This window comes from Thamnophis elegans, chromosome Z (assembly GCF_009769535.1).
Source record: "Thamnophis elegans isolate rThaEle1 chromosome Z, rThaEle1.pri, whole genome shotgun sequence".
Taxonomy (NCBI): Eukaryota; Metazoa; Chordata; class Lepidosauria; order Squamata; family Colubridae; genus Thamnophis; species Thamnophis elegans.
The window spans coordinates 111,120,364-111,146,831 of record NC_045558.1 but is presented as its reverse complement, the minus strand read 5'-3'; the positions used below and the strand labels follow the sequence as shown (position 1 = coordinate 111,146,831).

General features: G+C 33.5%; 4 protein-coding genes across 4 annotated transcripts; all 4 read left to right on the top strand.

The window, feature by feature from the left end:
* The first annotated feature begins 2,750 nt into the window (after nucleotides 1-2,750).
* Nucleotides 2,751-3,683, top strand: LOC116521459 (putative olfactory receptor 14L1). The gene has a single exon (XM_032236128.1). It carries the CDS (start codon nucleotides 2,751-2,753, stop codon nucleotides 3,681-3,683), a length of 933 nt encoding a protein of 310 aa, XP_032092019.1.
* A 2,869-nt stretch (nucleotides 3,684-6,552) lies between these two features.
* On the top strand, nucleotides 6,553-7,470 carry LOC116521458 (olfactory receptor 14A16-like). The gene has a single exon (XM_032236127.1). It carries the CDS (start codon nucleotides 6,553-6,555, stop codon nucleotides 7,468-7,470), a length of 918 nt encoding a protein of 305 aa, XP_032092018.1.
* A 7,533-nt stretch (nucleotides 7,471-15,003) lies between these two features.
* LOC116521457 (olfactory receptor 14C36-like) lies at nucleotides 15,004-15,927 on the top strand. The gene has a single exon (XM_032236126.1). The coding sequence runs from the start codon at nucleotides 15,004-15,006 to the stop codon at nucleotides 15,925-15,927; it is 924 nt and encodes a 307-aa protein (XP_032092017.1).
* A 9,599-nt stretch (nucleotides 15,928-25,526) lies between these two features.
* LOC116521455 (putative olfactory receptor 14L1) lies at nucleotides 25,527-26,459 on the top strand. The gene has a single exon (XM_032236125.1). It carries the CDS (start codon nucleotides 25,527-25,529, stop codon nucleotides 26,457-26,459), a length of 933 nt encoding a protein of 310 aa, XP_032092016.1.
* Nucleotides 26,460-26,468: the final 9 nt, after the last annotated feature.

Below are 26,468 nucleotides of genomic sequence, written 5' to 3'. Positions count from 1 at the left end.
AATTTAAGTTGTTAATTAGAAGCAATCATTCCAAATTCCTTGCTCAGACATAGTTTAATTATCTAAAATTGATAAAAAAGAATTGTTCTGACCATATTTGTATATTTTAATATAACTCAGCTAATCAAATAAATTCTGAAAGCGACAGATTTAATGCTTTGGCTTTTTTATTATTGAATCTGTTTTTTTTTATTATTATTGAGGCTGGAAATTAGACCTGCATCACCACCATCACCACCATTAAAATACTGAAAATTTTTGCAGAATGACCTCTAGAGTCTTTATTGTTGTTGCTGCTTTTATTTTAAAAAGTTTTTTTTACTCTGGTATTTTTTTATATGTATATAGAGACAACTAAAAATATACATTTTGGGGGGAATGGCAAGAAAAATTAGGTCAACCTTCCACTGAAATACTACACAATAGAACATCTTACTGAATAGAATAAAACAACAGAGTTGGAAGGGATCCGCCCAGAGAACCAGTTTGGGGACATGGCAGTCCTGGGTCACTACCAGTTCAAGTGACCCAGGCTGCCAAACCACTACCAGTGTGGCCGAATGAGTCCGAACTGGTAGGAACCCACCAATGAAACAAATGAATAATTTAAAAAAATCTCAGTTGAGGTATAAAAGACCAGGTTTATATTCTCATATTTTGGGCATTTTATGCAAAGTCACAGAGTTCTGAACAAATATATAAGACTGAGAAAAATGAAAGGAAAAAGAAAAAGATGATTAGGAAAAGCTGAAAGAGATGGATAGACTTGGTTACAGCTGAGATCTAAAGGACCATGTTAAGAATTGATTGATCATCCTAGAGAAAATCTAGGTGTTTGCTAAGAGAGAAGACAAATTTCAGATTATGTGAAGACACATAATCAATCAGTCTCCAAACTTTATTGAAGTAGATAAAAGTTTATTCATCCATTGATGCAATAGGGTAAATTATAAAATAATATTTTTAGATAAGATTAGGGAAATGGCAACATAATTTCCTGCCACTCTGCAGCAGGTAGCACAAATATTTCAAACATTATTTTGTAAAATAAAGGAAAAAATCTGAACATGTCATTTCACTTACAAACAAAGCATATATTTCAATTGAATATGCAGGACTAATATTCTCATTTTTTCATTTCTGCAAAATATAGCTAGGTACAGCTTTTACATAGTATCTTCAGGATAATACAGAATTTTTTTTGAAGAGGACTAATAAATATTTTAAGGATAACATATACAACAGTAAAACTAAAAAAAATGCTTATATCATCATTCTCTGTCATTATTTAAAGAAGAACCAATAACATCTTATTTTTAAGGATGCCTGTAAAATATCCTGCACAATAACAACAAAATTCTTCTGAGTTGAAGCATTTTAGATTTTTATAACATGAAAATCGACAGTGCCATATTTAATGTTCATATAATTTGATATAATCTTTCCCATTATTGACCCTACAAGTTACTTCCCCCTCATCCCAATTAAAACAATATCAATTCTAGGTAAATTGTCTAAGGAGTAAAAAAAAAAGTATTCTACAGAGTGTCCTCCCAATAGAGACAGCTTTGTAAAAAATCTCTGGGGAAATGTGCTTGGATAAAATATCAGCAGTGGTTGAACAATGTGTAGTAAATCTCACTGATAACTGTAAAAAATAAATCAAGAAGGCTAAAGATGGTGAGTCATTTACTTATTTGATTTTGAGCTTATTCAGCCAAAGCTTCTCTTGCCTTTTATTTGTATATATTTATTAAACTTATTTACTGCCCATCTTGTCTAGAAAAGACTTGGTGGCCTACAATAAAAATACATCAACATGAAACTTTAAAATAATAAATAGGAACACCTAAAATTGTTTTAAAATTGCCAAGGATGGGGAGGAAGGAAGCAAGCAAGATGCACATGGGGCGGAGGTGGGGTCTTATCTTATTCCATTGTCTTGATTGACTGAAGTCAATGATTAAGTATCAGCTGTGTTTGGAGTTTTATATAATCTTTGTGTAATCTTTGTTAGTTTACTTCCCTTTATGCTCTCATTTTAATTGTTAACATGTCATTAAAACCTTTCTTAATGTTCAAGATGAACATTCTCTCAAAAGGCATTTTCATTCTCTTGTCCACTGAAGTCAATGACAAATGTGTATCAGATGTGTTAGGAGTTTAATATAATCTTTGTGTAATCTGTTTTCCTACTGACTGTTATGACATTTGAATTTAATATTGAACAGGAAATCCTGCACCAAAATGGTTGGCAGTGCATGGATTGCCAGCTTTCTAAATGCCATATTACACACTACTGCAACATTCACTATTCACTAGAGAACAAATAAAGGAATCTGTAAGAATAAATGTGGATCACGATGGTGAGCCATTCACTTATTTATTAGTTGTCTTTATTTGTCCCTTTCTTTTTAAAAAAATATTCCTAAAGCTCATTTCCCCTTGCAATTAAAAGCCAAATGAAATATAAATTACAAGGGATGGCAGCCTGCAGAGAAAAGGTTTTTCATACACTTTGCTTTCAGCACAGAGATGAAAATAAACAGATTAGAATGTCATATATCCTAAATCGTCTCTTCAATTGTATTGTATTATTATTACTGCTACTGTAGTGCAGAATGTTTTAGTACATTTTTCAGGAAAAAAAATTAATGTGATATTCACTAAATTTTCATTGAAAGTTTATCAAATAGGAAATATTTAAAAATTCCTTTCTTTTTTTTCTTGTAGGGTACAAGGTTTTAAGAATGGATAATGACACATCTGAGTTTATTTTGTGGGAATTCTCAGAAATTTGGGAGCTACAGATTATGCACATGGCTTTACTACTGATACTCTATTTGATGACATTATCAGGGAACCTTGTCATCATCTCTGCTATTGTTTTTGACCAGCACCTTCACACACCCATGTATTTCTTCCTGTTGAATTTAGCCATACAAGACATTGGGTCCATTTCAGTCATTGTCCCCAAAGCTGTTTTTAATTCTCTCATGAATGTTAGGACTATTTCTCATTCTGGATGTGTTGCCCAAGTCATGTTCTTCTTCTTTTTCTTGACCTGTGATGTGTGCCTCCTTACTGTGATGGCATATGATCGATATATTGCCATTTGTAACCCTTTACATTATGAAATGATAATGAACATGAATGCCTGTACCAAAATGATTGGAGGTTTGTGGACAGCCAGCCTTCTCAATGCTTCATTACACAGTACTGTCACTTTTCTTACGCCTTTCTGTTCTAAGATTATTAATCAGTTTTATTGTGAAATCCCTTATTTACTTAAGATTGCCTGTTCTAGTTCATATGTGTATGAAATTGGAGTTATGACTTTTACTGGTACATTAGCACTAGGTTGTTTTATTTTTGTGCTTGTGACTTATGTGCGTGTCTTCTCTGCCGTTTTGAGAATTCCTTCAGTTGAAGGAAGAACAAAAGCCTTTTCTACTTGCCTTCCACATATTATTGTTTTTTCAATATTTTTCTTCACTGCTAGTTTTGCTTATCTAAGAGCCATATCTGATAGTCCACCACATCTTGATTTCATAATTACAGTAATGTATTCCATTGTTCCACCCATGATGAATCCATTAATCTACAGCTTGAGAAACAAGGACATCAAACTTTCTCTTTCAAGACTTTTTGGTCACATATCACTGCATTTTAAAGAAATGTGAATTGTGTAACAAACTAGGTTATGATTTGATCGGAAAGGAGAAAAATAGATATGTGATATAAAACTTGTACAACCACTTCCCCAATTGCAGACAACATATATTGTGTTAGAATTTTTATTATGTTCCTTCTTGAGCTTGATTTCATATATGTAGAGACTGATAGTGTTATGGTCCATTGAGTCAATACTGTTCCCTGGTACCCATGGTACAGTTTCTGCAGTTCTCTTGGCAACATTTTCAAAAGTGGTTTGTCAATATCTTTTCTTCATTTTTCCATGTCTCATACAGGCACTTTCAAGTCTTTATATGATATCTGAGATTTGAGAAATATCTCAAATGAAGAATAAATGAAGTTCTATTACATAAAACAACTTTAGGGCATGGAATTAAATGCACTTTCTTAGTAGAATAAAAAAATACTTTAGGACATAGAAAGCACACATTTGTTAACTGTATTAATTGTTTACTAATTCCTATACTGTCTAGCTGCTGCAGAGTTCATATAGAAATAATTTAAGATTTATTAAAAATTTTGATGCAAATCGTGTAGTTTTCTAATGTTCACACAAAATATGAATGATCAATTTTCTATTCCATACAGTGTCTAAAATTTGCATGATGAATTGATTTAACAATGGCAAGTATTTATAATAAATAATTCATGGATCTCTGATATTTAAAAATAATTCGTGTTTCACCATAACTGTAAATGTCAATGATTATAATGACTTCCAGCAAGTAGAAACAAACAAAATAAACAAATGACATTGAGCCTTTAGCATAGGAAATACTGAAAGTCTTTTGAAATATCCAATAATTGTTTTTTAAAAAATCACAGTATAAATATAATTTCAGATATAATAGGTTTTATTAATCAACTCTAAGGTCTATATGATCCCATGTCATCATTTGGGCATGGGAAAAAGAATACAATGTTGATTTTCATAATTTTCCAATAGATTTAATAGTGTCAGGAGACTCATCCATTCTATTATATTTTACCATTAAATGATGCAATTAATTTTAAATGGTCCAAGGTAGCAGGATATTATAGAAATTTTACATTTCTCAAAAGATACATAATATGAAAAATGACACATAGATTAGGGATACCATTTTTGTCTTTAGTTAACAACTACACATTTTTCAATTTCTGAACTAAAAACCCTTAGAATTGGGGTTATATTGTGTCTATTGAACCTGTAAACTAAAATATATGGCTTAGTGTCATCTTTTCTAGATAAGTGAATTACATACTATTACTATATGATACTACTTTAAAAAAAAAAACACTCAAAGATTTGAGTTGGTCCAGAAAGAAGTGGCAAATGCATTTATGAATATGTCATAAGAATAGCAATAGGAATACTTGGACTTATTTACCACTTCATAGTGCTATACAGCCCTCTCTAATCAGTTTACAGAGTCAGCATATTGCTGCCAACAGTCTGGGCTCTCGTTTTACCCACCTTAGAAGGATGGAAAGCTGAGTCAACCTTGAGCCTTGTGAGATTTGAATTGCCAAATTGCAGGCAGCCGGCAGCTAGCAGAAGTAGCCTGCAGTACTGCATTCTAACCACTGCACCAACATAGCTCACCACTGCAAAAATGCCCCAGAAACAGCTTTGGTACATGAACTGTAAATATGATAACTAGGATTTTAGATGCAATCATAGTGCTGGCTATTGTCAAGTACAAAATCTTTTATTGAGTATATGTCAAATAACAAGGAAACAAGTTTCTCCTGTTGCCTTGCTTGTCCTCTAATTTCTGACAGAATAATCATGCTTATGTTCCCATCTATCAATCATTGCCATCTAATGAGGCCCAATAATTATATCTTCTTTGATTTCACTATTCACTCAGATACTGATGAAAGGTATGGTATATGCTATCTATGAGTTACTTTTGTGGTCCTTATGATTGATTGTTTCTTTGTTTGGGCATCTTTTCTTTTTCATGATTCTGTTATTATGACTTATTATATTTTAATCAATGTGTAATCCTTTATTACTTTGAGTGGGGGCCATGCAAATCTAACTGATGGATTACAAATCAATCATTCAATCAATCCACACCAAACTTAATGATGATAGTTGATAACATGGCATATTTATTTTAAAAATAAAACATTTCATAATGAAGAAAGCTTAAATATTAATAAGGTCAAATTTGCTGTTCATCTAATTTTCGTTATTGAACCTTCAAATTAGAACTCTCCATCTTAAATCTTCCCTCTCTCACTTTGCTCATTATAGTAATAAAGACACATCGGTAATAACATCAGGAAGAGTTGCAAAAAAAAAGCCAGTACACAGGAAGCTTTTTAACAATATCAATGGAGACAGGTTTGTTTTTTTAAAACAATTCTTTGGGGAAATGGCAAGAAAATTATATAAAATCTAATGATAATTCAGTAGAGCATAAAATGTCACTGTTGGCTTTAGAAAGATACTAAGAAAAACAAACTAAGAAATCTGGAAGAATAAATGTGGATCAAGAAGGTGAGTCATTCACTCAGTTTTTTTCTTTGCATTGCAGTTTATTTGCCCTTTTCTTTTTTAAAATATTCCTAAATCTTCCCTATTCTTTGCAAATAAAATCCCATTGAAATACAGATTACATGAGATTGTAGTCTATAGAGAAATTATTTTTCAGGCCCTTTCATTTAAGGAGAGAGATTAAAACAATCAGCACTATAAAACATACATCCTAAATCTCCTTTTCTATTGTAATGCTATTGTTCAGCATGTTTTAGTAAAAAAAAAGTTTTAATATGATCCTCAATAAATTTTCATTGAAATAATATTGAATAGGAAATACTTTAAATTTCTATTTCCTCTTTCTTCCAGATTGCAACAGTTTAAGAATGGATAATGTCACATCTGAGTTTCTTCTCTGGGAATTCTCAAAAAATTGGGAGCTAGTTTTACTACTGATATTGTATTCAACAACGATAACAGGGAACATTTTCATCATCACTGCTGTTATTTTTGACACACACCTTCACACACCCATGTACTTCTTCCTGATGAATTTAGCCATGCAAGATATTGGTTTAGTTTCAGCCATTGTACCCAAAGCTGTTTTTAATTCTATTATAAATATAAGAACTATTTCTCATTCTGGATGTGTTGCCCAAGTTATGTTTTTCTTCTTCTTCATGACCTGTGATGTATCCCTCCTTACTTTGATGGGTTATGATCGGTACATTGCCATTTGTAACCCTTTACATTATGAAATGATAATGAACAGGAAGACCTGTACCAAAATGATTGGAGGTGTATGGACAGCCAGCCTTCTCAATGCTTCATTACACACTATTTTCACTTTTATGACTCCTTTCTGTTCAAATATTATTGATCAATTCTACTGTGAAATCCCCTATTTACTTAAAATTGCCTGTCCTGGCTTATATGTATCTGAAACTGGAGTTATAATCTTCAGTTCTATATTAACACTGGGTTGCTTTATTTTTGTCCTTGTGACTTATGTGCATGTCTTCTCTTCTGTTCTCAGAATTCCTTCAGTTCAAGGAAGGAAAAAGGCCTTCACTACTTGCTTACCACATTTGGTTGTTTTCTCCATATTTATGTTTACTGGTTGTTTTGCCTATCTAAAGTCCATATCTGACAGTCCAACCCATCTCAACTTCATAATTACCATTATGTATTCCATTATTCCATCCATGATGAATCCATTCATCTACTGCATGAGAAACAAGGACATCAAAGTTGCTTTTTCAAGACTTTTTGATCAGATGTCATTTCATTTTTTTAAAGTGTGAATTTTGTACCTACAGTATATATTTCCTAAATATAGGCTAGGTATTATCGTATACTGTTTATTAATTGCTTAAGCCTTGGGAAGCCTATCCTGAGGGGAAAATATATATAGTTCATATTATAGTTCTTCAGGATATGTAAAAAGATATTGAAATGTAATGTTAGTGTCAATTAGATTTTAAAGCTAAGCTGTTATATACATATACATGCAATGCACTTGATTTTTAAATCTTTGAAACACTTCTAAAAGCACTCAGTGCAGAAGTCTGACAATCTTCATTTTTATGAAATTCTTGAATTGCATTGCATTCTATCAAACACACACACACACACACACAATATATATATATATATATATGGAGAATGCAGGGATTTTTATTCCTTCTAATGAGTGGTCATTAGCCATCTTTCCGAGAATCATTGATGCCATTTGGAGGTTTGGCTGTTTCCTCAGGTTCATCAAGAATCCTGTAGGCTTGAAAATAAACAAAGATAAAACAAAGATCATGACAAAGAATATCCCAGCTACACAAAAGGAACAGTTGTCAGAAATGTTGCAGATTCAAAACACAAGTAAGATTAAATATTTGGGGATACATTTATCACCTAGATGTAGCACTCTTAAAGAGGATAATTATATCAGATTAAAACGACAAATAGCAATCGATTTGGAGAAATGGGAAAACTTGCATTTATCAATGATGGGAAGAATTTCCACAATTAAAATGAACATTTTACCTAGAATTCTATATCTGTTTCAGACAATCCCAATCAGACTGGGTAAGGATTTTTTTCTAGATTTAAATAAAATAGTTTTGAAATTTATTTGGCAAGGGAAAAAAGCTAGAATAAAACTTAAATTACTACAAGATGTTAGATCAAGAGGAGGTTTTGGGTTACCCGATTGGGAGCTATACTATCAGGCAGCAAACCTGATGTGGATTAAGGAGTGGATATCATTAAAAAACTCTAGATTATTGAACGTAGAAGGTCACGATTTGCTGTTGGGATGGCATGCTTTCTTATGGTATAAGGGAACTAAACCACATGGTTATTTTAGAAGACATTATATAAGGGAGGCGTTGTTGTTAAATTGGGAAAAGATTAAAAAATTACATTATTTAAAAATTCCAGTCTGGACATCAACAATTGAAGCATTTTCGTATCCGATAATACATAAAAAGGAACAAACAGTTAGATATACAGAATTATTGAATACAGAGGGTGAGCTCAAATCTAGTCAAGAGTTGAAGCAAGAAGGGATGGAAATGAACTGGTATTCATATGTACAGATACAATCTAGATATAATGAAGATAGAAAAACTAAAGGTCTCTATAATAAAATGACTGAGCTAGACAAAATTCTAACAGGTACTGATGAAAAAGTAATTTAAAAACTATATGGATATTTATTGGAGTTTAAATTGCATGAAGAACAAGTTAAAGAAACTATGATTGCTTGGGGAAAAATTTTTAAGTATGGGATTGATTTAGAGAATTGGCAGAAATTGTGGTCTCAAAATTACAAAATGACAATGTCTACTGCATATAGAGAAAACTTGTATAAGATGTTTTACAGGTGGCATCTACCCCCGACCAGAATCGCAAGAATGTTCAAGAATAAATCAGAAAAGTGTTGGAAATGTCACCAGATACCTGGCTCATACTACCACATGTGGTGGACTTGTACTGAAGCCAAAAGATACTGGACTAAAATCCACATGTGGTTGGAGAAAATGATACACAAACAAATAGACTTTAAACCAGAGGTCTGTTTATTGGGAATTTTACCAGAAACCTACAACAAAGACTTAAAATATTTGATTGTAAATGTGTTAACAGCAGCCAGAATTGTATTTGCAAAAAACTGGAAAAATGAAACAATACCAAAAGAGGAAGAAGTTATTCGAAAAATAATGGACTGTGCCAAAATGAGTAAATTGACATTTGAAATTAGAGAGCAAGAGGATGAACAATTTTATAAGATATGGGACTTGTTTTATCAATGGCTAAGGGGAAAAAAACAAAATTTTGGAAATGAAAAATGATACACTTATGCCTTAATTGGAAAAAGTAAATGATGATATAATTATGCTGTGAAATAATTCAACAATGATATAAGGAAGTACTAATATAAGGTCTGGTGATATAATGTATAAGGTTAAGAACTTACTATAATGATATTTCGCTGCTGATAAGGCAATTCTAATAGGGGAACAAATGAAAACTGGTATATATAGGCAGCGATGCCTTGTTGAACAATGAAGGAATAAGATCTCTGTTTGAAGGTATGAAATGCAAGGTTAACAATGAATAGAAGTATATTCTCTGGGGGAAAACAATGCTAATGTTAACTGAATATATATTGTAGAAGGAAAATGAGGCCTTTAGTTACATTAGAGGAAATATCTGAGATGGTAAATATTATTTGAAGATGTAGATGTTAAAACAACCGTAACCAAACGACATGATGCATGTGATGATGTTTTTTTTTTTCCTTTTTGGACTTTTTTTTGTCCTTTTTGGCCTCCCCCCCTCCCCCCACCCTTTTTTTTTTGTTTTATTTTGTTTCTTTTTGTTTTTTAAACCCTAGCTTATTGTGGTGCTTATTAAATATACAACAGAGAGATACGGGATGTATAAACTTAGTAGGGATGCACCTGTGATCAAACGACATATTGTATGTGAAGATGGGTTTCCCCTTCCCCCCCTTTTTTTTCCATCTTCTCCCTTTCCCATTGTTGTCTGTGTAATAAAATAAATAAAATAAAATAAAATAAAAAGAATCCTGTAGGCTGCAATTTCTATATGTATATACATTTAAATTGTTGTTACAAAAGACTGTATAAGACTTGACAGTGATTAAAATTTGATAAAAGGCTTTCTCCACTTCTCTGCTACATCTTATTGTCTTCAGCCTGTTTTCATTTACTGCTTTCTTTGGTTACCTAAGAGAGATATGTGACAGTCCATCCTATCTTGCTACATAATTATAATCATGCATTCCATTATTCCATCCAGGACTAATCTTGTTCAGAAGTCATTAAATTTTAAGGAAGAACTGTGTACCTGTCTATGTTTGAATTTCATCAGGAAAGAGAAAAAAATAAATGTGATACACAACTTCACCCCTATTGCAAGCAACTTACTCTACCTTAAAGGGTTTATTTTGTTTATTAATGAGCCTGATTTCACCTCTGCTGATGTTGTTATGGTCCATTAAGATAACACTAATCCTGATGAATATGGAATATTTCACTGTTGCATTATTTTCCAAGCTAGACTGCTAACATTTTCTTTCATATCTCTATCTCATATTGACAGTTTCCTTCATGTCAGGTTCAATTCCAAGCAAATTCATATAAGGTTACATTAAGAACTTGTTATGCTTTGAGAACATTTACTTTGATTAGCTCTCCATAATAGACAGGATATTTCTTTCGTCAATGTTTTAGTTTCAAAGTTTAATAAGCATAATAAACATAGTAATGTTTATAGAAATCTAATTGATTTTAGGATGCTCAAATTGTGTTTACTATTGTGTTTCATATTTTTGTTTAACTTAAATTATAGTTAAAGCTTATTTCTAATGTTTCTTCTAAGAAAAAGAGGTGAACAGACTCTAGGCTAAGTGTTGTCTCTTACTTAGACCCTTTGTTAATTGCTTAAGAATTTGACTGTCCATATTCAGAAAATATTCATTTCAAATTATTTTTCTTCAGGATGTATGAAAACAGGCTGAGAGGAATGGAAAAAATAGACAGATGATGTCATATAAATAAATTGAAATAAATCTTTAGCAACTGCCAATTTAGCTTGTAATTATATTGATGTATCCAAAGAATCTGGAGAACTTTTGTTCTGTTAATATTTTTATATGTGGAAAATACTAAATATACTTCACTTTAGCCATGAGGTATTTTATCTGGGAAATATAACAGGTTAAAAGTGAAAGTTATTCTCATTGATTTGCATAGAAAAATAGATAGATGCAACAATTTAAATATATCTTTATAGAATTAGATCCAATTTCCCCACCCTATAAAATGAAGACTGCCAGATTATGCATAGATTTCTGCAATGATTGTTTTTAGAAGTCTTTTAAATATACTACTATGATTCTTTCATATATACAGCACACACAGAACATGTACATATACCAAAACTTTGAGATGATGGGTTAACAGTCACCTAATGAAATATTTGTTAATAAAACTTTATTAAAGTTGTAACTTGCAAGGAATATTGTCATTATTTTTGTTCACACATATCTAAAATAAAAATGTGTATTTATTTGTTTATGTGATTCTCAATATTTTGTATATTCCTCCAAAAATTCAGGCAATAAAATGTTTCCTAATCAAGAAAACATTTCAGCACAGGGAAAAGTATTCATAAAATGCATATATCAAGTTTCCTTATGATGCAGTAACTGATTCATAATAATTGAGCCAATGTTTTAATATGAAAACCAGTGATTTATTGATAGCTTCATTAGGCAAGATTTATTCACAGCCAAATCTTTGCAATGTTTATCTGCTTCTGAACTTTACCCCTGTTCTTCTCCTCCCCTCAGTATGTATCATAAATCATTTTACACAATAGATACACCTATCCCAGCCAGCAACAGTAATCTGAGACCCAATTCCAGCTGAACAGTATTTGTGGCATTTACTCCCACTTATTCTGTTTCCATGACAACATGGAGAGTTGACAGTATAGTTACCACAAATTTACACAATCTGTCCAAATCTAGGAGCTATCATTCCTGAGGGAATTAAATTTTTGACCGTTGTGTTTGCTTTATTATGTTTGCAACACAAATTTCTGACATTCTGAGATATGAAGGAGAAACTGTACAAAATGTTTCTGACTGTATAGACCAAACAATCAATCTAGGGAAGTTTGTTGCCTCTCTGAAGTAAAAATCAAAGATGTAACTGTGAACCTTACTAAAATAATCAACCCCATGGTTTACTACTCCTTTCTTCTCCTACATATGGGACCAATGACACAGCAATGAATCTGAAAACAATAAGAGATTACGAAAAGCTAGGGAAGGAAGTTAAAGAATTAGGAGCACAAGTGGTGTTTTCATTCATACTTCGAACAAAAGGCTGACATCCAATAAAGGAGCAAACAATTTTGGAAACAAATCACTGGCTTAAAAACTAGTGTGCTCAAGAGAATTTCCGTTTCCTAGGCCATCATCTATATTAATTACATGGAGGATTATTGGTAAGGAATGGAGTGAACCTGACCTGGAAAGAGTATATTCAGAAAATGACTAGCTCATCCTGTCAGAAGGGTTTTAAAGTAAAATTGAGGGTGGAATGTGGCCAATCTTAACAAATTTTAGAGCTTAATTCCAAGTAAAAGCCACTAGATAACAAATCACATAGGAAGTAGGAAGTAAAGACAAAGAAAAAAAGGAAAAACACAATGAAGTAGAGGGTGGTGGAAGGATGGAAAACCTAAAGTTACAAAGTAGAAAATATAAGAAACATACAAGACCCATAAAAAGATGCTCACAGGAATGTTCACAGTTTAGAAATTATTTATATCACAATGAACTCAGAATAATTCTGCATGTCTCTCTGCTTTCATTATTTAAAGCAGAATCCAAAACATCCCATTTTCTGAGGACAGCTATACAATATGCTGCATGAATAGCAACAAATATTAAGTAACAATAATTGAGCCTCCTACTCCATAAAACCAAAATAAATGACCAAAGGAGCTGATAACATGTCAATCTTCAATCCTTTCACAGTCAATAAAATGTCAACCCAGATTGTTGGGGAAAATATGATAACTCTGAAAATTTTTATTGCTATCCTTAATCTAAAATTAAAAGATTATGAAACTGAGGCAGTTTAGATTTTTGTTGCTTAAAATGTGGCTTTTTCCTGACTAAGCCTGTAAATTAGCCCTCTTCTCTCCCTACTCACACCCTCCTCAATTATAACAATAAAGACACCTGGGTAACTTGTTAAGAAAGTTTGTTGCCTTTGGGGTTTTTTTTAAATCTATCTCAAGGAGGTTATTTATACTATGAACTGAGACTGTAAAAAAAAATCCTTGGGGAAATGGGAAGAAAAATTAGATAAAATCTCATGAAAATATACCACCACCACAACAAAAAATTACTGGTGGCTTTGGAAAGTGAACAAGAAAAAAATAAAGACATGTTCATGAATAAACATGGATAGAGAAGGTGAGTCATTAACTGCTATTTTCTTTGAATTATACATTATTTGTCACTTTCTTTCTTTAAATATTCATAAGTCTTCCCTTTCCTTTGCACTTAAAATTCCAAGAAAATACAGATTACAATTTAAGTGTTAGTTATTTATGGAGATACCAGGAACTTTTATTTAAGTGGAGAAATGGAAATAAACAGCACTAAAAAATCCTAAATTATTCAAATAGAACAAACAATAGTTTTTGTCATTGTTTCCCCTCCACTTCCTTTTCTAGGTATTGTATAGACATACTTCAATTTTTCAGATTAGTATCTGAATTTAGCTGAGTAAAAATAATTACCTTGGTCTCATGTAATTTAATTTCAATTATTTTCTTGTAATCTAATATGTTTTCTTTTTCACTTTGTGTCAGTGAAAATAGACTCTTCAAAAACATTTTAATTCACTTTATAAACAAGATGTTTATCTTTTAATTTTTAATTCAAATTAATTTGTCAAATAGAATTGAGGGTTCTCATTAGAAGCCATTTTCACAATCCTCATTTTGTGTAGAACTAGGTAAGGGTTTTCATATAAGTCCATTTATATATAAAAAGAAACCGTAAAATTTAAAATGATGCTTAAAAAGTAACAAAACCCTTTTTGTTTTCAGGTGCCAAAATAAAAGAAATGCCTAATCTCAGCCTAACACAAATAAGATGTTTGTATAAGAATTAAATAATAGGGTTTAGTAGAGATGGTAATTCTGAATCAGGATAAATTTACAAAGCTCATAAACAGAATTCTAGAGCTACTCCTGTGAAATCACAAAAACCTGTCCTATCTAAAGTTGTATATTATAGTGTTATATTCAATTCAGCAATAATGTAAGGCATTGTACTGGCCTTATCTCTGCCAGTTAAAACTGAATAAACTTAGAAAAGAGAAAGAGCAAACTCAATTATGTCACATTAACATATTTGAATATATTCAGTTTCAACTTCCAGCAGCTTTTATCTGACTTGATAAAAATAACCTTCTTGCTTTATGCTCTTATTTCTGATAGAGTTATGTAAACGAAGAAATAAATTCAAGCATCTCTAAGCCCAAGATTATAAAGTGAAGCCATAAGATCTGACAGTGGTTAATATCTTTAAAAGTAATCAGCCTGAATTTTAAGAAAACACAATTTCATTATACTCAGGGTGTCATACTAATTTTTAGAGCCAGGTTTTAATATGATTGTCACTAAAAGCTGATCCATCATTTTACAACTCAATCTGAACTGTACTGAAGAGGAAATATTTTAACAACTCTTCTTCCTTTTTTCCTAGGGTGCGTTGTTTAAGAATGGATAATGATACTTCTAAGTTTCTTCTCTGGGAATTCTCAAAGATTTGGGAGCTACAGATTATGCATGTTGCTTTGCTACTGATACTCTACTTAATGACAGTAACATGGAATCTTCTCATCATCTCAGCTGTTGTTTGTGATCACCATCTTCACATCCCCATGTATTTCTTCCTGATGAATTTAGCCGTGCAAGACATTGGTTCTGTTTCAGCCATTATCCCCAAAACTCTCTTTAATTTTCTTACAAATATAAGAACTATTTCTCACTCTGGGTGTGTTGCCCAAGTCATGTTTTTGTTGTTTTTCCTAAGCTGTGATATTTATCTGCTTACTGTCATGGCTTATGATCGATATGTTGCCATTTGTAACCCTTTACATTATGAAATGATAATGAACAGGAAGGCTTGTACCAACATGATTGCCAGCGTATGGACTGCCAGTCTTCTCAATGCTTCATTACATACTACTGTCACTTTTATGATTCCTTTCTGCTCTAATAATGTAAACCAGTTCTTCTGTGAAATCCCATATTTACTTAAGATTGCCTGTTCTGATTTATATGTATCAGAAATTGGATTTCAAATTTTAAGTGCTATGTTAGCAACTGGTTGTTTTGCCTTTGTCATTATGACTTATGTATATATCTTTTCTGCTGTTCGGAGAATTCCTTCTGTTCAAGGAAGGAAAAAGGCCTTCTCGACTTGTTTACCACATCTGGTTGTTTTCTTCTTATTTTTGTTTACTTGCTGCCTTGCTTACCTCAAACCTATAGCTGACAGTGAATCACATCCAAACTTCATAATAACAATAATGTATTCCATTATTCCATCTATGTTGAATCCATTAATTTACAGCTTGAGAAACAAAGACATCAAAGTTGCTATTTTGAGACTTTTTGGTCAGAAGTTAATATTTTTTTAAGGAGAATGAGATGTGCATCTTCTTATTTTCAAATAAAGGAAAGTAAGAGAGTTATTTTCATAATTTCCCACTTTCCATTACATTATATAAAGTTCAAAGATATTTAATTATTCATTTATGAGATTTGATTTATCTCTATCAAAATTGATAAAGTGGTGCACTGAGTTACCTCTGACTCTTCAAAGCCTATAGGGACAAACACATTTAATTTTTTTGCCAACATTTTATGATGTAGCTAAGAGAAATGCTCATTTTCTTCCAGCCCTTTGACTTAACCACTAGATGATAATGGTTGTCTCTGTCATAAAACATAATTAAGGTTTGTTTCTTACCGTGATGCCAAAGTTCAGAGATAAATATCACAAAAGAAGTTCAGTGAAAGACAGCTAACAGATATAAGATTAGAATTAACTAGTATCAAATATTGAATGAAATGGAACTTTGCATATTCCAATAGGGATACAATACCGAAAGCCTGTAAATAATGCATTTATTAGGAGAAAGCATTAAATAAATGTATTTGAAATTAAATAATCTGTTTATTTTAGGAAAAAGTATTATAAATTGTGTTTAAAAAATCCATATGCACAATGTTTAAAATACATATGGCTATTGATGTGGAATTTCTAATAAATCTTAAATGAGAAACTTAATATACATGAGTTGTTTAACATCCCTCTTTACTGAGGTTTTATTTTTGTACTTTAATATTTTTATTCATTTATATCCTTTTTTAGTCATCAAAGTAATTCTATGCAGCTTACATAGTAAGATCTATATATAACAGTTATAAAGAAATATGTTTAATTCTTTATCAAGATATCTCGCACCAATAAACATAAATAGTCCACTGTTTATGAAAAAGTTCATCTTCTAATTAAAAGTCTCTGATTAAAAAAAGGCAAAACTTACTTGAACAGGATCTAAGAAGTTTACTTTTCTACAGTATTTATTGGCACATTTCTTATTTCTCCAAGCAAATGTGGTTAATGTAAATATGGAACTTTGAATTTGTTCCAAGTTATTAATAGGAATAACAAATTAAACAAATCCAATTTATATACACTATGTTTTAAATCATATTTAGTGACTGGACATCAATTTAATATTCTGAGTAAATTTAGTATAGATACTGTAATGAGAATTTGGAAACAGCATACAACCAAAATTTCAAATATTAGCATTTGCAGTAATGGAAGAATGGCATTTTAATTTATAGAAACAACAAGTATGGTTGAAATGAGACTAAAGAGATTGTGCAGATATTTGTATTAACTAACTGGAGAAGTTTAATATGTTCTTTAACTGATGTTGTGATATGTTTATGGATAGGGCAATGGTTAAACTGCAGTATTACAGGCAAATGTTTTCCACAGCCAGGAATTTGATCCTGATGGTCTCCAGCCATCCATTCTTCTAAGGTAAGTAACACTAAGATTGTTAGGGCAAAATGCATATATATATATATATATATATATATATATATATATATATATATATATATATATATATATATATATATATATATATATATATATATATATATATATATTCATTCAAATTGTAAACCATCTAAAGAGTGCTGCATAGCTATATAGAGTGCTATAAAAGCTTAGATGCTATTGTTATTGCTATTATTTATTTTATTTTATTTTATTTGTAGGATTTATAGGCCACCCAATCCTGGAGGACTCTGGGCGTCTTACAATGAAGGGAAAAAAGAATAATAAAAAAAATGAAAATAAAACAGGTTAAAATCAACACACATACATATGTTATGATCGGGGCTGGACCTCAACAATGAGGTCAATAGCCCCAGGCCTGCCAGAATAGCCAGGTTTTGACAGTTTTTCTGAAGGCCATGAGAGTGGGTTGGATCTAGATTTCGGGGGTAGCTCATTCCACAGGGTTGGAGCAGCCACAGAGAAGGCTCTCCTCCGGGGAGCCACTAGCCAACATTGTCTGGCTGACAGCATCTGAAGGAGGCCCACCCTGTGGGATCTCACCGGCCATTGGGAGGAATGTGGCAGTAGGCGGTTTCGTAGGTATGCTGGCCCTAAGCCATGTAGGGTTTTAAAGGTAATAACCAATACCTTGAATTGCGTCCAGAGACCAATAGGTAGCCAGTGCAGTTCCCGGAGGATAGGTGTAATGTGGGTGTACCTAGGTACACCCAGTATCGCTCGCGTGGCTGCATTCTGGACTAGTTGCAGTCTCCGAACACTTTTCAAGGGTAGCCTCATGTAGAGCGCGCTGCAGTAATCCAGCCTTGAGGTGACTAGGGCGTGAGTGACCATTTGGAGTGCCTCCCAATCCAAGTAGGGCCACACTTGATGCACCAGGCGAACCTGGGCAAAGGCCCCTTCTGGTCACAGCCAACAAATGGTGTTCCAGTATCAGCTGTGAATCCAGGAGGACTCCCAAATTGCGGGCCCTCTCTGAGGGTGTAAGTGTTCACCCCCCAGGATCAAGGATGGACTGTCTGAACTGTCCTTCGGAGGCAACATCCACAGCCACTCAGTCTTGTCGGGATTGAGTACGAGCTTGTTCATCCCCATCGAGATCTTGACAACTTCCAGGCATCGGCACATCACGTCCGCTGCTACACTGAGCTGGCATGGGGCAGAGAGGTACAATTGTGTATCATCAGCATACTGATGATACTTAACCCCGTGCTGTCGAATGATCTCGCCCAGCGGCTTCATGTAGATGTTAAATAGGAGGGGGGACAAAACCGAGCCCTGCAGCACACCACATTTAAGGGGCCTAGGGGTGGACCTGTGTCCCACGACCAACACCGACTGCGACCTGTCAGAGAGGTAAGAGGAGAACCACTGTAAAACGGTGCCTCTCACTCCCACCTCATTCAACCGTCGCAGAAGGCTATGTGAATGTAGTGTGAGGCTGTCTTTCTCTACAATTGTAATGCATAATTTATTTGAGAAGACTGTTCATCTTCCCAATAATATTAGTACTTCACATTTACAAGTAAATATGATGTCAGGACATTGCAAACTTTCATCATTATTTTTTTGAGAAATAGTATCGACTGAACTGAACACATTCAAATCCGTAGAAATCGTGGTAGACTTTAAGAGAACCCCTCTGATATGATTGTTTCCTGGTTGCTTAGACAACGCAATATCAACAGTAGAGACTTTCAAATTTCTAGGTTCTATCATATCTCAAGATGGACACCTAACATCAAAAACATCAGCAAAAAAACACAACAAAGAATGCTCTTTCTGTGCCAACTCAGGAAGTTCAAACTGCGCAAGAAGCTGATTCAGTTCTACAGAGGAATTGTTTACTCTGACATTTGCACCTCTATAAATGTCTGGTTTGGTTCTTCAAACCAACAAAACAGACACAGACTTCAGAGAATAATCAGAACTGCAGAAAAGCAATTACTGCCAACCTGCCTTCCATTGAGGACCTATATACTGCATTAGTCAGAAAGAGGGCCATGAAAATATTTACAGATTCCTCACATCCTAGTCATAAATTGTTTCAATTCATAACCTCAAAATGATTCTATAGAGCAATGCACACCACGATACCTAGACACAAGAAAAGTTTTTTCCCGAATGCCATCACTCTGCTAAACAAATAATTCCCTCACCACTGTCAAACCGTTCACTAAGGCTGCATTATTGTCTTCTAATCATTCCTATTGCCCATCTCCTCCCACTTATGACTGCAGGTTGCTTGTATCCTTACAATTTATATTGATAATGATTGTTTCCTGGTTGCTTATTTGTATCCTATGACTATCACTAAGTGTTGTACCTTAAGATTCTTGATGAATGTATCTTGTCTTTTTATGAACATTGAGAGTTCCAAAGACAAATTCCTTGTGTGTCCAATCATACTTGGCCAATAAAAAATTCTATTCTATTCTATTCTATTCTATTCTATTCTATTCTATTCTATTCTATTCTATTCTACTCTACCCTACCCTACCCTACCCTACCCTACCCTACCCTATCCTATCCTATCCTATCCTATTGTATTCTAACAACTTTATTATCCATTTTCTCTAAACTTCATTGTAGCAATATTCACATGAGTAAAACCATAAACACAAATAATAAAAATGCAAATAAATCCCTTCAAAAATCAATTTTCCAAACTGATGTAAATCACTTAAATGTATCACATACTCATTTAATGATGTATTAAATTACATTTTCCCCATTTTAAAAGTATTATGAAATCTACGTAATGGCTAATGTATTCATGTTTTATTAATTAAAAAGCCTTTTTCACACATTATAATTATATATTTTTGTATTTTATATATTCTCTGTGTGTTTGTGTGTGTGTTTGTGTATGTGTGTATGTACCACACAATGGCTCTAAAATTGTAGGGAGATTCTCCTCCACTTTGCTAATAGTGCTAGCCTGAAAGCTGAAGATGCACATGATCTACTACTTCTAGAAATGAAACTCAAGAAGCATAATAGAAAGAAGAGATTGATGATTAAATGTAAAGAATAACAAACCAATGGCATCATGAACAGCAACCAATTTTGAATTAACAGTGAAAATATTGAAATGGTGAATAGTTGACCCTAAAAGGCAGAAGCTATCAACAGTACACGTAGACTTACCACCTTAATTGAGCCAAAAATTTCCATGGCTAAGCAAGGTAGTTGTTAAACATGTTTTGCCCAATTTTACAACCTTTTTTTTAAAGCAAATCGGTTGTAAGCACTGTTCCCTCTAAGGTGCGCGGCTGCATGGCCACGCATATGGCAAGAAAACACCGTGCAGGACTTTTCAACTCCCGCACAGTGATTTCTACTGCCACAGGCTCCAGAAGCTGGAGAGGAGGTCCTTTGCAGGCGGTGGCCAACTGGCCCTGGACTTGTTTTGATGAGCACCGGGCAACTGACGGTAATTGTGAAGGCCCCAAAGCCCCCGCCACCACCGGACTAACTGCTGCTGCCTCCTCCTCCTCTAACAGCACCATCAGATTTGCTGCCCGACGCTGTGGCTTTGAGGAGCCTTGAGGCTACGGGAGCCAGTAGGAAGGCGGCGGAGGGGCGGGAGCAGGAAAAAAAGCCCCGATGACTCCTCAAAAGCACGGCGGAGGAGGTGACTAAAGTGACTGTTTCATGTAAATTGAACTGAAATTGTCCATTTAAAGTTGGTTCGGGGGGAGGGGAGGTTGGAGCAACCAGAGAGGAATCTCCCTGCTGCAACCCTACTCCTCAGGCAACATTCTGGAGTCCTGTGCAAGGGGGCGGGGGGAGAGGGTGGGGGAAGGGAGGATAACACAAAGATACAGCCTTGCTGTATTTTAACCAAGATGTGGGGGTGGCAATGTCTGGAAGAAAATAAGTCAATTTTCCCTTTCTTGAAACTGGAAAATTTGGGGAACATACTTTTTTCATTCAGTTCAAGCAATGTTGTATTTCATTGATCCTTGGTTCAGTTCAGGCCATGTCCAATACGAACAGTGAGGGCTAGAATTTGTCAACAAGGGGTGGGTTGGGAGGGGATTATTTTTTGTTTGGAATTGGCAAATGTCCAGCAGAGCTAAGATTTTGGCACAGCATATGTACATGAGTCTATAAAGGGAGGCTGTGAACCTATTGTCAAAAGTACTGAATTATAAAATCTTGACTTATTTTTAAGAGAATTGGCTCAATAAAAGCTCACTGGGACCTGAAAAAAAATAAAGTTGCATGTGGCAATCTAAGCATAGTGTCTTACATTCTCTTGCAGCCCATATCAAATATTTATCCCCATCCAAGATGGATGATGGTCCTCTAGGAATAATGTATAAAATCTGGAGGAGTTGAGAGTATTATCTTAAGATGCCATCCTTTGTTTGATCTATATTGGGACTTTTAGGGTTGACAGGTTTCTACTTGATGATTAGACCCATCATTCCAACTTTGTAAGAGATGCTGATGTTTGTTATGAATGGCTTTAGGAGGTTGTTCTTGTTTTGTGGAATTTGTACCCTAACCTGCAGATCTTTAGCAATTCAAACTATTTTCTAAAAGCAGCCTTACTTGATCATATTTGTACATTGTTGTTGGCTGGTTTCAAAGAAAATACAGGAAATCATCAATTAGATGTTATTTGGTTGAATACAAGGATTCCTGATTAATACTCCAACTTCAGACAGGACTGTTTTAACTGAAACATAAGGCAATGGATTTCTGAAACACTGCTACAGTATGGGATTCCTTAGAAGGTAACAGGAGGAAATTATGTTACAAAGAGATTAGTAATATGCTCCATGATTTATTACAAAAAATAAATAAATGTTGACTTGCAAATTTGCCCAGCTGAAGGAAGCGCTATCCCACAAAGAGCAAAGTCATAGCAGAGAATTGGAAAGAATGAGGCTTGAGGTTACCCAACTAACACGGGAACTGCATCAATGTGAAATCACAATTGTTTCTTCTTTGGGTTCTATTTTAAGCTTAGAGCAACAACTAAAAATAGAGAATGAAAAAGTGGAGCAAAAGACAGTAGAGCACACAAGTCTTAAAGCTGTCAAGTTTGAACACCTCTGGGTTTTTTTTCTAAAGGGTTAAAGGTGCAAGGATCTTGTAACCTGACAGCTTTAAGACTTGCGCACTTCAATGCCAGAGTTCCTGAGCCAACATTTTGGTTGCTAAGCAGGACCATTGTTAAGTGATATTGATATTATATAACACTTTTAATTAAGCTGGTACCTTGAATAAACATAACTTTGAGTTTCAAATAATATGATTTCATTGTTGTCTTAGATAAAATCTGTGAAAAAAATCCAGGTGCTCAGGCATGAAAATGTGCCGCTCAAACGCTATACTTTTCTGCTCACACTGAAAAAAAATTAGAGGGAACATTGGTTATAAGGTGATTAATGCATTTATTGAAGAAATATGCCCCTTCCCTTTGACTTCGCTTTCTCTAAGATTGCAAATGGTTTTCACATGACCTGGGGATAGTGCAACTATGATAAACATATGCAAGCTGCTAAGTGTCCAAATTTTGATCTCATGATCTCATGATCATGGGATGCTGTAATGGTTGTAAGTACAAAAAAAGTGCTGTTGTAATTTTGAAAGAATATTAAATGAATGGTTGTAAGTCGAGGACTACCTTTATAGGAAGCAGAAATCAAGAAATATTATGTGAACTAGCAATTTCTAAGAAGCAATGAAAAAGATATATGGATGGCAAATGTGTCTACATCTGCAAACATCAGAAATGTGCAGACATTTGTTTTCCTTAGTGAACTTGATGTAACAAACTTACATTTGACAGAAGCAGGACAAGAGTATTGGCATTTTTCTTGGAGAAGAATTCTGTAAACAAAATGAATAGCTAGGAAAGCAAAAAATGAATAATTAATTAGTTCTCAGTTGAGGTATAAAATGACCAGGTTTATATTCTCATATTTTGAGCATTTATGCAAAGTCATAGAGTTCTGAACAAATTTATAAGACTGAGAAAAACTGAAAGAAAAAAGAATGGGATGATTAGAAAGAGCTGAAAGAGATGAATAGATTCATTAACGTCTGAGATCTGAAGGACTATGTTAAGAACTGATTGATCATCCTAGAGAAAATCTATGTGTTTGCTAAGAGTGAATGCAAACTTGATAACACATGATCAGCCTCTAAACTTTATCGAAGTAGATAAATGTTTATTCTTCCATTTATTTTATAGGTAAATTATAAAATAATATTTTTAGATAAGAATGGGGAAATGGCAACACAATTTCATGCCATTTTGTAGCAGATAGCACAAACATTGCAAACTGTATCTTGTAAAATAAAGGGAAAAATCTGAATATTACTTCACTTCACTTTGCTTACAAACAAACAAACAATATTTCAATTTAATATGCATGATTAATGTTCTAATTTTCTCATTTCTCCAAAAAATAGCTACATACAGCTTTTATACAGTAAACCTATTATCTTTAGGATAATATAGGAAATTTGTTTGAAGAGGACTGGGAAATATTTTTAGGCATTACATATACAGCAGTAACCTTAAAAAAATCCTTATATCATCATTCTCTGTCATTATTATTATTTTTAAATAGGACCTTATTTCTAAGGACACCTGATAAATATCCTGCACAAATAGCAACAAAATTATTCGGAGTAGAAGCGTTTTAGATTTCCATAACATGAAAATGTACAGTGTTATAGTTAGTGTTCAACTAGTTTGATATAACCTTTCATATTATTGACCCTGCAAGTTACTTCTCCTCATCTCAATTAAAACAATACCAATTCTAGGGAAATAATCTAAAGAGTGAAAAAAAAGAATTCTACAGTCTACTCCCAAAGGAGACAGTTTTGTAAAAAAAATCTATGGGGAAATGTGCTTGGATAAAATAACAGCAGTAGTTCACAACGTTCAGTAAATCTCACAAATAGCTGTAAAAAATAGATCAAGATGGCTAAAGATGGTGAGTCATTTCTTATTTGATTTTGAACTTATTCAGCAAAAGCTTCTTTTGTCTTTTATTTGTATACAATTATTAAATTTATTTACTGCCCATCTTTTCTAGAAAATTTTATTGTATTGGCTTACAAGAAAAATAAGCCAACATGAAACCTTAAAATAATAAATAATAACACCTAAAATTATTTTAAAATTGCCAGGGATGGGAAGGAAGCAAGCAAGCAAGATGCACATGGGGAGGAGGGGGGGTCTTGTCTTATTCCATTGTCTTGATTGAATGTAATCCACTGAAGTCAATGACTAAGTATCAGCTGTGTTTGGAGTTTTATATAATCCTTGTGTAATCTCTGTTAGTTTACTTGCCTTTATGCCCTCATTTTAATTGTTAACATGTCCTTATAACCTTTCTTAATGTTCAAGATGAATCTTCTCTCAAAAGGCATTTTTATTCTGTTTCTAAACCATTGATTTATCATTGATTTTTTTTAACTGATTATAAACCTTCTGCTTATGGAAAGTCTATTCTCTCATGCATACTTTGGATCTAGTACCTTAATAATTCCAAGTGGAAGGAACTTGGATACTTCCATCTGAGTCCTTTGACCATCTCAACAAAGACACCCAAATTTTGAATCTAATTGGACCTCACACATGAGTACTGAAGAAATACCTTAAATTTTAAAATGTATTCTCGAATATTTCCCAGTTCAATAAACATAATAATGCCTTAAGACTTGGCTGTTGTCTTTAGTCATGATCTTTAAACTACCTGATGCTTCTTTATGGTGAATTTTGCCAGCTTTCACAATGCCATTTTAGACACTACTGTAACATTCACTGTTCCTTTTTGCTCTAACATCATCAATCAGTTCAATTGTGAAATCCCATATTTACTTAAGATTGCATTCCTGGTTTATTTGTAACTGAAATTTGAATTATAATATACTCTTGTGCATTTGAGTCTGGTTGTTTTGTTTTTGATATTTAAAAATACTTTTGGGGAAATAGCAAGAAAATTATATAAAATCTAATGAAAATTCATTAGAGCAAAATGTGTCATGAATGGAATCTGTAAGAATAAATGTGGATCACGATGGTGAACCATCCACTTATTTATACTTTCAATATTTAAAATTCTTTTCTTTTTTCTTCTAGGGTACAAGGTTTTAAGAATGGATAATGACACATCTGAGTTTATTTTGTCAGAATTCTCAGAAATTTGGGAGCTACAGATTATGCACATGGCTTTACTACTGATACTCTATTTGATGACATTATCAGGGAACCTTGTCATTATCTCTGCTATTGTTTTTGACCAGCACCTTCACACCCCCATGTACTTCTTCCTGTTGAATTTAGCGATACAAGACATTGGGTCCATTTCAGTCATTGTCCCAAAAGCTGTTTTTAATTCTCTCATGAATGTTAGGACTATTTCTCATTCTGGATGTGTTGCCCAAGTCATGTTCTTCTTCTTCTTCACGGCCTGTGATGTATACCTCCTTACTGTGATGGCATATGATCGATATATTGCCATTTGTAACCCTTTACATTATGAAATGATAATGAACAGGAATGCCTGTACCAAAATGATTGGAGGGGTATGGACAGCCAGCCTTCTCAATGCTTCGTTACACAGTACTGTCACTTTTATGACACCTTTCTGCTCTAATATTATTGATCAATTCTACTGTGAAATCCCCTATTTACTTAAGATTGCCTGTCCTGGCTTATATGTATCTGAAACAGGAGTTATAATCTTCAGTTCTGCATTAGCAGTAGGTTGTTTTATTTTTGTGCTTGTGACTTATGTGCGTGTCTTCTCTGCCGTTCTGAGAATTCCTTCAGTTGAAGGAAGAACAAAAGCCTTCTCTACTTGCCTTCCACACATTATTGTTTTCTTCATATTTTTATTCACTGCTAGTTTTGCTTATCTAAGAGACATATCTGATAGTACACCCGATCTTGATTTCATAATTACAATAATGTATTCCATTGTTCCACCCATGATGAATCCATTAATCTACAGCTTGAGAAACAAGGACATCAAACTTTCCCTTTCAAGACTTTATAGTCACATGACACTGCATTTTAAAGCAATTTGAATTGTGTAT

Excerpts from the sequence above, each read along its gene's own strand:
- LOC116521455 (XM_032236125.1), top strand. The coding sequence starts at position 25,527 with ATGGATAATGACACATCTGAGTTTATTTTGTCAGAATTCTCAGAAATT.
- LOC116521458 (XM_032236127.1), top strand. The coding sequence starts at position 6,553 with ATGGATAATGTCACATCTGAGTTTCTTCTCTGGGAATTCTCAAAAAAT.
- LOC116521457 (XM_032236126.1), top strand. The coding sequence starts at position 15,004 with ATGGATAATGATACTTCTAAGTTTCTTCTCTGGGAATTCTCAAAGATT.
- LOC116521459 (XM_032236128.1), top strand. The coding sequence starts at position 2,751 with ATGGATAATGACACATCTGAGTTTATTTTGTGGGAATTCTCAGAAATT.